This window comes from Fukomys damarensis, unplaced genomic scaffold, assembly GCF_012274545.1.
Source record: "Fukomys damarensis isolate Sample0158 unplaced genomic scaffold, DMR_v1.0_HiC HiC_scaffold_14, whole genome shotgun sequence".
NCBI classification, from domain to species: domain Eukaryota; kingdom Metazoa; phylum Chordata; class Mammalia; order Rodentia; family Bathyergidae; genus Fukomys; species Fukomys damarensis.
In genome coordinates this window covers 73,512,450-73,525,336 of record NW_022900926.1, presented here as the reverse complement: position 1 = coordinate 73,525,336, position 12,887 = coordinate 73,512,450, and the positions used below count along the sequence as shown (strand labels likewise).

Genomic DNA, 12,887 nt, shown 5'->3' with positions numbered 1-12,887 from the left:
AAAGAATCAATTTGAAAGAAGATATTTGTAGATCAAACAAGATACGTAGGAGTTAAAAAGAGGGGAGGTGGTCCCTAAGAGTCAGCCACTGTGCCCCCATCTTTGCCCACTCCAGGAACAGCCATTCTGAGAACATGTCACATAACTGGAGGGATCCAAGCAGCGAGGCATTGAAGGAGAAGAAATCAAATGTCATGCCCCTAAAATTTCTGAAATGACAGCAGTGGAAGTAACAAAGCAGATAAATAAGACCTCTGAAGAATTCAAAGCAGACATAATACAGATAATTGAAGAGATGATAACTCTAATGAAAGAAATGACTAGTGAATCTAGAAAGAGAAACAGATTAAAAAAAAAAAAAGAGCTAAGGAAAGACATGGAAACCATGAATGCCCAACATAGAAAAGAAATGGATTCCATAAAAGTCTCAAAAAGAAATACAGGAAATTAAAAATGCTATTGAAAGTATATGCAGCAGAGTCAACCAATGTGAAGAATGAATATCAGACCTAGAAGACAGGGTTGTGGTTAGTAATCAACAAGTAAGAGATTCCTAAAAAATAGTCAGGGAACATGAAAAATTAATCCAACAGCTGCAAGGACTAATCTAAGATTAGTTGGAATCAAAGAAAAAGAACAACATAGTGCAAAGAGCATAAAAAATCTGTTTATAGAAGTAATAGCAGAAAACTTTTCAAGCATGCAAAAAGAATTTGATATATAGATAACTGAGGCATATAGAACTCTAAATAGCCATGATCAGAAAAAACAAACAAACAAAAAACTCCCCCCAAACCAAAACTATACCAAGCCATATACTGTAGTTAGGGTCTGCAAGGGAACCGATCTAATACAGGATACATAATTTACAGGATTATTCTGTAATATTTACCCAAAAAGTCAAATGCAGAGGAGTGCAAGAGATCTGTCCACACACTAGAGACCCAAAAAATCCAGCTGAGGGCCTGGATCCCATGCTCATGTCCCACACAAATTCAGCTAAAGGCCTAGAGCCCAGGGCAATATCCTTTACAAGTCCAGACAGAGGCCTGGAGCCCACAGCAATGTCTCATGCAAATCCTTATACAGGATCTGCATTGGGAAGGCTGAAAGGCCAGTGGTGGAGAAAGCCTGCACTGGTGGGGTGAAGCATTTGTGTCACCAGGCTGAAGATCTTCACTGGAGCCAAGAAGCAATGCTCAAGGCGAAGACTAGAGCTCCCTTTACAAGAACAGCAGCCACTCCCAGAGACAATGAGGACTAGAGGTCATTTGACAACAAGAACAGCCAAGTTTGCATTAGGAAGATGGGCTGAGAAGCTTCTCCAAGAAAATCAACAGCAAATGACCTTCCCTTCCAGTTCTCTCTCTTTCTCTCTCTGTTTTTGTTTGTTTGTTTTGTTTTTTTTTTTTTTTTTTGGTTGTTTTGAGACATGGTCTCACTATGTAGTTGAGACTGACCTCGAACTCACTATGAAGCCCAGGCTGGTCTCAAACTCACAGCAATCCTCCTGCCTCAGCCTCCTGAGTGTGGAATTACAGGCATGTATCACCACACCCAGCTTCCAGTTCTCTTTTTAATGTCACTGGCAACAATCCTCAAGTGGATCTTCCATGCCCAAAAATATGGTGATTCAGGTCAGCTAGGTGTTCCAAGCTGACCATTAATTAATCCATCATAGCACATAATAGTCAAGAGTCTGGAGATTCAATATAAGAATACAATTTTAAAAGCTGTTAGAGAAAAGAACTACAGTGCTACTTCAGTTCACAAACTTGATTCTTCCCACAATTCTCATTGCAAACCTAGTGGGATGAGAACTGGATCAAATTAAATGGTTAGGACGGGTGTGGTGGTGCATGCCTGTAAATCACAGCACTCAGGAGGTTGAGGCAGGAGGATGCTATGAATTCGAGGCCAGTATGTGCTAAATAGTGAGCTCAAGGACAGCCTAGACTACAAAGCAATGTCACTTTGCATTAAAAAATCAACCAACCAACCAAATTCAGTGGTTAGGTTCAATGCTGATCTTATGAAGAAATTTGATTTGGTTCTTATCCAATTTAATTTTTGATCAGAATCATAAGAGAGAACTGAGTTCTTGAACCAAGGTACCAGTGTAAATCACCAATACATAAAAACCCATCAAAATTACAGCAGACTTCTCAATGCAAACCCTAATATTAAGAAGAGCTATGAATGAAGTATTTCAATCCTTAAAAGAAAATAACCTCCAACCCAGACTGAGGTACTATGCATAACAATCTTTCAAATTAATAGAGAAATAAGATATTTCATGATAAAGAGCAACTTAAGAAATTCATAACCACCAAACTAGCATTCCAAAAAGTTCTAGGATATCTTAGAAAAAGACAAAAAAGATAATAATTCCAAAAATCCCATTAAAATGAATCCACCAGGCAAGTAAAGCACTTAAATAGAAGGGAAAGAAAGGGAACCAACAATAGGAAAATAATATAATGACAAAGATCAGCCAATATTTATCAGTTATAACCATCAAAGTGAATTGTCTCACTTCACCAGTTAAAAGAAACAGATTGGCAGTGTTCTACCCAACAAGAGAATGCACATTCTCCTCAGCAGCACATGGGACTTTCTCTAAAACAGCCCACATACTAACTCACAGAGCATGCTTTAGTAAATGAGAAGGAATTGAAATTATCCCATGCATTATTATCAGATCACAGTGCAATGGAATCAGAAATTAGTGGCAAAAGAAATCACAAAAAACTATGTAAACACATGGAAATTAAAATAATACCCTCTTGAATAACTGATAGTCATAGTTAATATTAAAGAAGAAATGAGACAGTTTTTACAACTAAATGATAATGCCAATGGAGTACAGTAATCCATGCGATGCAATGAAACCAGTCCTATGAGGGAAGTTTACAATGGTGAATTCCCACATTGAAAAACAGAGAGAGCTCAAATAAATAATCTAACATTGAATAATGTCAAGGTTTTAGAAAAAGAACAATATAAACCCAAAGGTAGTATGAGAAAGAAAATTATAAATATCAGTGCTTGCTTCAGCAGTACATATACTAAAAAAGAAAAGAAAATTATAAATATCAGAGCAGAAATTAATGCAATTGAGACTAAAAAAAATACAGGGTCAACCAATCAAACAGCTAGTTCTTTGAAAGATTAAATAAAACAGACAGACCCCTAACTAACCTTTTCAAAACAAGGGAAGAAACACCCAAATGAGGAATGAAAAGGGTAAAAACATAGTGGATCTTGTAGAAATCCAGAATATCATTGGTATCTACTTTGAGAATATCATTTGGTATGTATAAATAGGAAAATTCAGAATGGATAGATTCCTAGATACATATAAATTACCAAAGCTGAATCAAGAAGGTATAAAAATTCTAAATCATCTAATATTAATCAACTAAATTGAAGAAATAATAATAATAATAAAAACCTACTAATAAAGAAAAGCCTAGGTCCTGATAGATTCACTGCTGAATTCTACAAACACTTTAGAGGAGACCTAATGCCATACTCCTCAAATTCTTTAATGAAATTGAAAGAGAAACAATACTCTCAAACTTATTCCTGGAAGCAAGAATTATTCTGACACCAAAACTCAAAAAGTAGTCAACCAAAAAAGAGGATGACAGGCCAGTCTCTTTGAAAGTATAGATGCAAAAATCTTCAATACAATCCTGGCAAACAGAATGCAGCAAATCATCTAAAAGATTATACACCATGACAAAGTAGGATTTATCCCAGGGATGCAGGGATGGTTTAACATACACAAATCAATAAATGGAGTACACCACACTGACAGAACCAGGATCATCTCAATAGATGCTGAAAAAGCATTTGACAAAGTCCAACATCCATTCATAATAGACTCTAAAGAAAACTGGAATAGATGGTCTTTATCTCAATCTAATAAAAGCCATCTATGACAAACCAATAGCCAAACTCATACTAAATAGATAAAAACTGAAAGCTTTCACTCTAAAATCAGGAACAAGACAAGGATGTCCACTATCATCACTCCTGTTCAATATATGTTCTGGGAACATTAGCCAGAGCAATTAGACAAGAGAAAGAAATAAAAGGAATAATGAAAGGAAAGAAAATTATTAAATTATCATTGTTTGCTGATGACATGACTCTATATAGAAGACTGCAAAAACTCCATTGAAAGATTCCTAGAATTAATAACCAAATTCAGTAATATAGCAGGATATGAAAAATTATCAGCATTCCTGTAGACCAACAACAAACTCATTGAGAAAAAAATTAGGGAAATAACACCTTTCATACTAGCATCAAGAAAAATGAAATACATAGGAATCAATCTAAGCAAGGAAGGTAAAAATCTCTACAGTGAAAACTACAGCCCTCAAAGAGGGTATCAGAAAATGGAAAGCTATCCCTTGCTCTTGGATAGACAGAACCAATATATACAGTCAACATAGCCATACTTCTAAAACTAGCACAGATTCAATGCAATTTCAATCAAAATATCAATATAATTTCTCACAGAACTAGAGAAAACAATCCTAAAATTCAAAAGGAGCCAAAGAGATGTAGAATAGCAAAAGCAATTCCAGACAACAAAGGTAAGGCAGGGGGCATCACAATCCTTGATTTGAAGCAATACTACAAAACTACAAATCACTGATTTGAAGTGATACTACAAAGCAATAAAAACAGCATGATGTGGGGGGGGCAATAACAACAAAAAATACCAGACTTGAGGATCAATGGAACAGAATAGAAGATGGAGAAACAACTCTAAGCACACTCAGGTAGTTACCTTATCTTTGACAAAGTGGCCAAACATCTTCACTGGAAAAAAGCCTCTTTAACAAATGGTACTTGGAAAAGTGGCTTTCAATGTGCCAAAGATTAAATCTAGACCCATATCTCTCACCATGTACAAAACTAAAATTGAAATGGATTAAAGTTCTAAGTATTAAAACAGAAACAATCTGCTGGAAGATAGAATAGGTAAAAGTCTTGAAGACATAGGTGTAGGGAAAGACTTTATGAACAAAACCCCAACTACAAAGGAAATATTACAAAGAATCAACAAGTGGGATCACATCAAATTAAGAAGTTTTTGCACAACAAAAGAAACCACCAACAGAGTGAAGAGACAAACAACAGAATGGTGAAAAAATTTTGCCAGTTATTCCTCAGACAGAGGACTAATATTTAAAATATATAAAGAACTCAAAACAAAATCAGATCCCTCAAATTTAAAGACCCAATAAAAAAATGGCACAGATGAAGAAGTACAACAGCAAATTAATACATGAAAAAAGTGTTCAATATCAATGGTCATTCAAGAAATGCAAATTAAAACAACACTGAAATTCTACCTCACTCCTGAAGCCAATCAATAACAAATCTTGATGAGGCTGTGGGGAAAAAGAAACCCTTCTCCAGTATCGATGGGAGTGTAAATTCATGCAACCACTATGGAAATCAGTATGGAGATTCCTCAAACGATCAAAACTACAAGTTCCACCCAGTGATTCCCCTTCTAAGTATCTTCCTGAAAGAGTCAAAGTCATCATATCACAGTGATACATGCATAGCCACATTTATAGCAGCACAATTTAGAATAGTTAAATCTTGGAAACAGACCATATGCACATCAACAGACAGATGGATAAAGAAAATGTGGTATTTATATACAATAGAGTATTATTCTGCCATAAAGAAGGATAAACTTGAGACTTTCTAGGTAAATGGATGAATCTCAAACCATAATCTTAAGTGAAATAAATCAGACATACAAGTTTAAATACTGTATTATTTGCTCCAATAGCAAAATAGAGGATAGAGGGAAGTAGGAAGAACTTGTACAAATGAGAAGGGGAAAGGGTGGGAGAAGGAAAAGGAAGGAAAAAGGGTTTAAAAAGAGAATTGAAAGAAAAATATGGAAACAGAGCTTTTATAAATTGGGAGGGGAAGGGCTGAAGGGAGGTAAGGAGAATGGGGGAAAAAAAGAATTAAGATATATTATGCACAGGTACAAATTCCCCATTGACGAATGTGATCAGTGTGTATGGCAAACATATACAAACAAACAAATAAATAAATGCACAAAGAAAAAAAGAGCAAATAGCATGGTTTCTATATGAAAAACCCAAAATATAAAGAGCAAAATAAAAGATGATGAGAAGTAGGGAAACGGATCTTTCTCAAAAGGGAAGCGGAACAAGGGACAGAGAGGGGGCAGGAGAACAGGCGAAGGAAATAAAAAAGAATTAAGATGTGTTATGTGCATGTAGAAACTCCCCACAAAGAATATAATTATTTTGTACTGCAAACATGTTAGTGAAAAATAAAAAAATAAAAATATATACATTCCCCTAAAAGAGTAATTTAAGCCTTATATAAGCAGAAAGAAATAATAAAATTGGAATCATTGAAATAGAAAGTGAACAAAAAAAACCCCAAAAATGAAAATAAATTTTACCTTAAAAAAAAACCAAAACAATAAAATTATAAAGTGATAGGTAGATGGAATCTAGTAGAACAAGATCTTTACCTTTTTCTTCTTCAGAACAAACTGGTGATACTTGGATCTTTGTTTCTCTCTATAAATTCCATCAGCCTCCCAAATTCCATCAGCACACTAGTCGTGTGCAACACTATGTTTGGATCTTGGGAACATTACAAATAGAGCTACTATGGGCTGGGGATTTAGTTCAGTGCTTCACTAGCACAAGGTCCCAAGTTCAATCCCTGGTACCAAAAAACAAACACCCAAAACCCAAAAAACGAGTAGAGCTACTATGAACATTTGTAAAAATGTTTTTGGGGACATGTTTAAATTTTCTTCAGTTAATATCCAGGAGTAAAATTGCTGAACCATAACAGATGAGTATTTGACTTTGGAAGAAACTATCACACTATTTACTAAAACATTTTCTTCTACAAGCTTTTAGTTTTCATTTTTCTATTTAGGCCTGTGATCCCTCTGGAGTTAATTTTTGTATGGTGAGAGAACATGTTCAAGGCTAAGTTTTTTCTGTGGATGTCCAGTTGTTGCAGCACCATTTATTAAAAGACTTTCCTTTTCCCTACTAAATAATTTTGGCATAGCTGTCAATCAAATATAGTTGATTATATGGGTAGGATCTATTTCTGTTACTATTACTGGTCTCTCCTCATATCAAGACTATCTGGATTTACAAGAAGTCTTAAAATCAGTTATATGAGTCTTGCAGTTGTGTTCATTCTTTCATTCATTTATTTAGTACTGGGGATTGAACTTGGGACCTTGCACTTGCGAGGCAGGTGACAGAACCACTGAACTAAATCCCTGGCCCCCAATTGTGTTCTTTTAAAGATATTTCCACCAGGCAGAGGATTCTAGGTCAGTATTTATTTTCTTTTAATACCTTAAGTTTTATCAGCTTCTGTCTTCTGGATTTCAGTACTGTCAATTGATAAGTTAGCTGTTACTTTGTGTTTCTTTGAGTGTAATAATTTTTTCTGGCTGATTTTATTTTTATTTTATTATGAGGTATCTATGTATATCTTTGTTCATATTTATTTTGCTTGATTTTATGGAGCTTCTTGAGTGTGTGGTATGATTTTACTTTTTAATCCATTTTGGAAAACTTACCCATTACTTCTTTGCATGTTGCTTCTGCTCCATTCTCCTCCCTTCCTTTTGAAATTCCAGGGACACTAAGTCAGACTTTCTCACTCCGAAATGATGCCTCTGTGTTTTCTGAACTTACTATAATTTTTTCTTTTCATTAATATGGATGGTTTCTACTTCCATTTAATTGTCTTTTCTAATCTGCCGTAACATCTATCCACTGTGTTCTAAATTTCAGTTACTGTATTTTTTTTCAGTTCTTCAACTTTTGATTCTCAAATTTGCTTTGCCATATTATGGATTCTAATACTCAACTGAAAATTTCTACCCTGTCTTTTATCTTCGTGACGAATGTGAGCATGATTATTTTAAAGTCAGTGTTAGTGCCAATACTCCCTGGAGCTAGCTTGTGGAGTGTGTCATGGATGCTGTTTCTTGTTGATAAATTCTTACCTTCTTTGGCCTCATTATATTTGATTGAAAGCTGCTCACTGTGTTGAAGCAATATTTGTAGAAACAATTTAAGGTCCTTGAGAATGCTAGTATTACAGGATCATTTTAATCCAATTTCAGGATTTTTCAGGCTTTTGAGGCCACCCTGACAACATGAAATAGGGTTGTAATCTGGGTTGCTTTCCTTCTCGCTCACCCTTTCAAAGCATTCAGAACACAAGATTTGCTAAGGTTCCTATTCTTGGAAGGCCCTGTACTCTAATTTTAATTTTCTTAGCCCCAGAAAGATGGTTGCCAATGGTATTGTTTAGCCTCTCAACTCTCTCTTCTGGAATCCAAAATGCCTTCCGAAGTCACCTGACATCAAGCCAAGCTCTTTGGATTTAAGTGTGTACAAAGATTTTGAATTAGTCACTTTTCACTGACTTATTAGTTCTCCAATGCCTTTGTGCATCTTTTGCTTTTTCATTTCTTTTTTAAAAATTATATCCAGTTTTTCTTTGCAAAAAAAGTTGGTGTGACACAGTCCATCGGTACTGTAGCTGGAAATTTCCTACACATAGCTTTATATCCTAGTTTATAATTTTCTCATATTAAGTATTCTTCAAAAACGTAAAATTATACGATCATTCTTTATAGAAAATATGCTCACCTGTTGTTCTAGTATCATATTTTTTTCTCGTTCTACATTGAGAACCATTCTCTTTGTATATTCTAGTTGCTTCTCTAGAAGAGTACAACGAGACTGGGCTGAGCTTAACTGTATACTTATATCTATGAAAAAGACAAAAGAATGATTCAGTCAATTGTTCACCACATAGAGATATAGTATAGTTATGAGAAATGCATTATGAAAATTCAATTAAGAGCTTAGAGTCCAAGCTTCTTTTATCTGTAAGTACTGACTTAAATATTTTACTTTATTTTTTTTTTAATGGTAGCAACATTTATTTGAAAATGTAAAAGTGAAGAGTAAAGCAGAAACTGGCTCTGAGGAACAAGCTGAGTCTGAGCAAAACAGGAAAAAGCAAGATAAAAGTATGCCCTGGAGGACACAGGGTGGGCTATCATGAGGAAAGCCACAATAGCCTGTAAGTACTGACTTTAAACATACATTCTGCCAATACCTTGTTAATAGTTGCAACTGGTTTAATACTGTTTTCCCCTAAAAACCCATAAGGCATACTTCTAAAAGGAGAGGATGCCAATGACTTTTGGGATGATAAAGTACTATCATCTACAGAAAGAGAAGTCCCTTAGGCATAAATAAGCTTCTTTTCCAGGAAACTCAGGAATATACTCTGTGCTACTCCTATTTTCCTTTGCTTTGACTACTGACCATATAGTTAATTCATAAGGGGTAAGTAACCTATTTCTAACTTTTAAACTTTTTCTTTCCCTCCGTTCTCCCTGTATAAGTACTGCACATTGACTGATTGCATAACTGGAGCTCCCTTTCCTCCTTTCTTTCTTCTACTTTTCTTCTGGTGCCTCAGACAGTTTTTTTCTTTTCTATTTGCAAGGTGAAACACAAACTTGAGCTTTGTTTATAAGAATGAGTGTAGTGTTACAATGGAAAAACCCTATAGTGGTGAAGTTCAATTATATAAAAAACTTACATTCTAAATTTTCAAAACCCTGGCATCTTAATCCTTTTCATAATTTCCATAAAAGCCTCTACTTGTTTGCCTATTTGCTCTAATTAATCTTGTTTTCCTTTTATGTTAAAGACAATTATTTTTCATTCATTTTGTTTAATTACTACAGTTGCTTTATACTTCAAACTTTAAAAATTAGTGTTAACCTAAAGTATAAAGCATTTAAATTATATGTTAAACTTGAGTTTGCTGGTTATTCTGAAAATATTTTAATTTCTAAACACAATTTATCTAAAAATATTTTACTTTTCAACTCAAGAATTTTTGAACTTGGATAACATACAACAGAGGTAAGTTCAAAGTTACATTAACTTCCTGTAAATATTAAAATATCTGAGAATAAGTGCTCATACTTTCAATGTATACAATAACAAAGGTATCTGAATACATCTGCCTAGACTGGGTTTATTATTTTCAAATTGTAAACTTTGATACACCTCCCCCCACCCATTTACCTTTCTTCTGCTTTATCAGTTCCTGGTGTGCCAGATTTCTCTCATTTGTTTCATTCTCCAAGGCCTTTTTGTACTGAGCTGCTTCTCTAGAAAGTATGTTCAGGTTATCTTCAGCTTGGGTTCTTTCTAGCTCTAAACGATGAATCTTATCCTGAAGAGTTTTTAAGGCCAAAATAAGAGCTGTTGAAAAGAAGAAAATTTACTTTATGTTTTAAGTGGAAGTTTTTTGAAAATTTACAATCACAGTAACATAGAATAACATAAAAAAATGAGCAGTACATTTTTGTTAGTGGTCAGAAAAATGTACAAGTCATGTATATTCCTCATAAAAATAAACTAAAACTCTAAAGGGGGATACATTTTTTTCTAACATATCTCATGAGCTATAAAATTTTCAAATATTATTTTATATTCATTTAGTTGTAATATCAAACTAAAATTACTGATGAATAGAATATAAATGTTATGTTAACTTATGTAGTTTATATTCTATTAGAAAGATGTTTGCTAGAGGTTATAATTTGATTGTTACAAATGAGATAAAAATATACTTATTTTGTCCTTTTGGTACATGTAGCTGGCTCATTGATTTGAATTATTATTTCTTGTAGTTTACTCTACAAAGCTAATCTATTTATTAATGGCAACCATTATTAGAGAATTTTAAAAAAGAAGGCAAAAATTGGCATCTTATAAGGTAATTTATATAGCATAAGGTATGCCCAGAGTGATACATATTTTCCTAATTCGATCTTAAGATCTTCCTGCATTTATATTTAAAAAGTTACAATACTCATATTGTGTAGTTACTTGGATATAGTGACTTCTAAAATAATTTTAAAGGATACTTTTGGATATATGCAATGTCTGAGTCTAATCACTAACTAGCACACACCACTATTTAATTCACTAGCATTCTAATCATGTAGTTTAGAAAGATTCCAAATCTGACCTTTTATTCTTTATAGAGTACTGTATTATTTTATAAATTATGTTTCTCTTTCTCCCTGTCCCCCTCTTCCTCTCCTCTCTCTCTCAGTTGTCCTGGGGATTGAAGCCAGGGACTTCAATATGCTAGGCATGCTCTACCACTGAATTAATTCTCAGTCATTAACTGATGTTTTTATGATGAACTTGTGCTATATATTCACCTTATAGAGTAAGAAGCCAAAATAAAAAATGGTAAGTTGTTTATAGAAATTTAGAATACAGTAAAATTAGGAATTTTATAAAAATTAAATACACAACCATTTTTTCCTACATAAAAATGGCTGAGGCAAAAGGACTACAAATTCAAACCCAAACTGGCAACTCAGTGAGACCCCACTGCAAACAAAAGGTGTTGGGAAAAGTGGGGCAGGCAGGGGCATAGCACATTGTGAAGGACTTGTGTTCAATCCTCAGTACTACTAAATAAATAAATGAACAAGAACATAAGGCAAGTTTTTATAACATACTTTGTACCATTTCTAGTTTTGTGTAAAGTTTTTATTAGCATTACCTTGGCTATTTGGACTATGACGCATTTTAGGAGCAGTAACTTCTAAGTTCACAGCGTGGCATTTCTGAGACGATTCATCCTGGATAAATGGTGGGACAAACATTGTTTCTGGAGGTTTAAGATAGCTTCCTACTATACTGTGCATTAATTCAGAATCCATTATCTGCAAAGAATAAAGGAATGATATAGTATAGCATCCTTCTTATTTGAAGGATGAAAACATACAAAAATTCAGGTAGAACTTTTAACATAACAAAATAATCATGTAGTATATAGAGCTGTATCTTTACAAACCTAATTATCACAAATTCAACTACAATTAGCTCAGCAATAATAGAAAGAAAAATGACCACTTATGTATTAATAGTGTTGGCAATTATGCTTGACTTTCAAAAAGCACAGTCTTGAGTAAGCATGATGCAGGTGATATGAATTTGCCAGTTTCTCAGTTGCTCATAAGTCCACGCATCTGTCATAGTCTGAGCACCTTTCCATATGAAGTATGACTCTCTAGGGCAGTTATGGCGAAGCTTTTGGAGTTTTCAATGATACAAACAGCCCTTGGTGATATGTGTGACATAGGTTTGCCACTACTGCTCTAGGCTTTAAAGAGAAAGTACACACTCTAAAAGACAATACTGGTTTTGAACACAAGCTAACAATATAATCTGATTTTCTAATATTGATTATTGGATACCAATATATTGACTTATTAAGGGATTTTCAAGAGTATATGAAATATAAAAATATATGAAATTTATGAATCTAATCATCGAATAAGACAAATCTTTGCTTAATGCACCAACATCCTAATTATCTACTTTAGAATAGCTATAAATCTGAGGAATCTAGAGTAGACTTATTTGTTTTTGTTGTTTTTTTTAGTAGGTGAGTTTTAAACAGCAGGTAATTCTTTAACTTTTCTAAATAAATTTATTTTCTTTTCTGCAATTTAAATATTTTAGAAGTATATGCTATTTAATAGACATTAGTCAATAATAAATTAATTCATAACTACCTTGGAGGAAAAAAGGTAATAATTATTCATAAAAATAATTCACTGGCACAACTGTATGAAAGCTTGTTTTAAATGTAAACCCAGGAATTCCATTATAAAATTAGCTTATTTGATTTTTGAGAATCACACATTTTTCATGATTTTATTCCCGTCTCAATTCACAAGGCAAAGAGCATGCACTTTCTGT

The 12,887-nt window shown here is 33.8% G+C and overlaps 1 protein-coding gene across 10 annotated transcripts in view; it reads right to left on the bottom strand.

Moving 5' to 3' along the window:
• Cep57l1 (centrosomal protein 57 like 1) overlaps positions 1-12,887 on the bottom strand; it is a 72,494-nt gene that overhangs the window by 8,888 nt on the left and 50,719 nt on the right. For 7 of the 10 annotated variants that reach the window (XM_019209204.2, XM_010635295.2, XM_010635296.2 and 4 more), the window contains 3 exons: positions 11,683-11,845; positions 10,182-10,361; positions 8,721-8,842 (listed from right to left, as the gene is read on the bottom strand). In XM_019209204.2, coding sequence (XP_019064749.1) covers positions 8,721-8,842; positions 10,182-10,361; positions 11,683-11,845 — 465 coding nt within the window. Of the gene's footprint in view, positions 1-8,068; positions 8,157-8,720; positions 8,843-10,181; positions 10,362-11,682; positions 11,846-12,887 lie in introns of those variants that run through there. The other 3 variants (XM_019209205.2, XM_033763436.1, XM_033763437.1) reach the window with 2 other exon arrangements.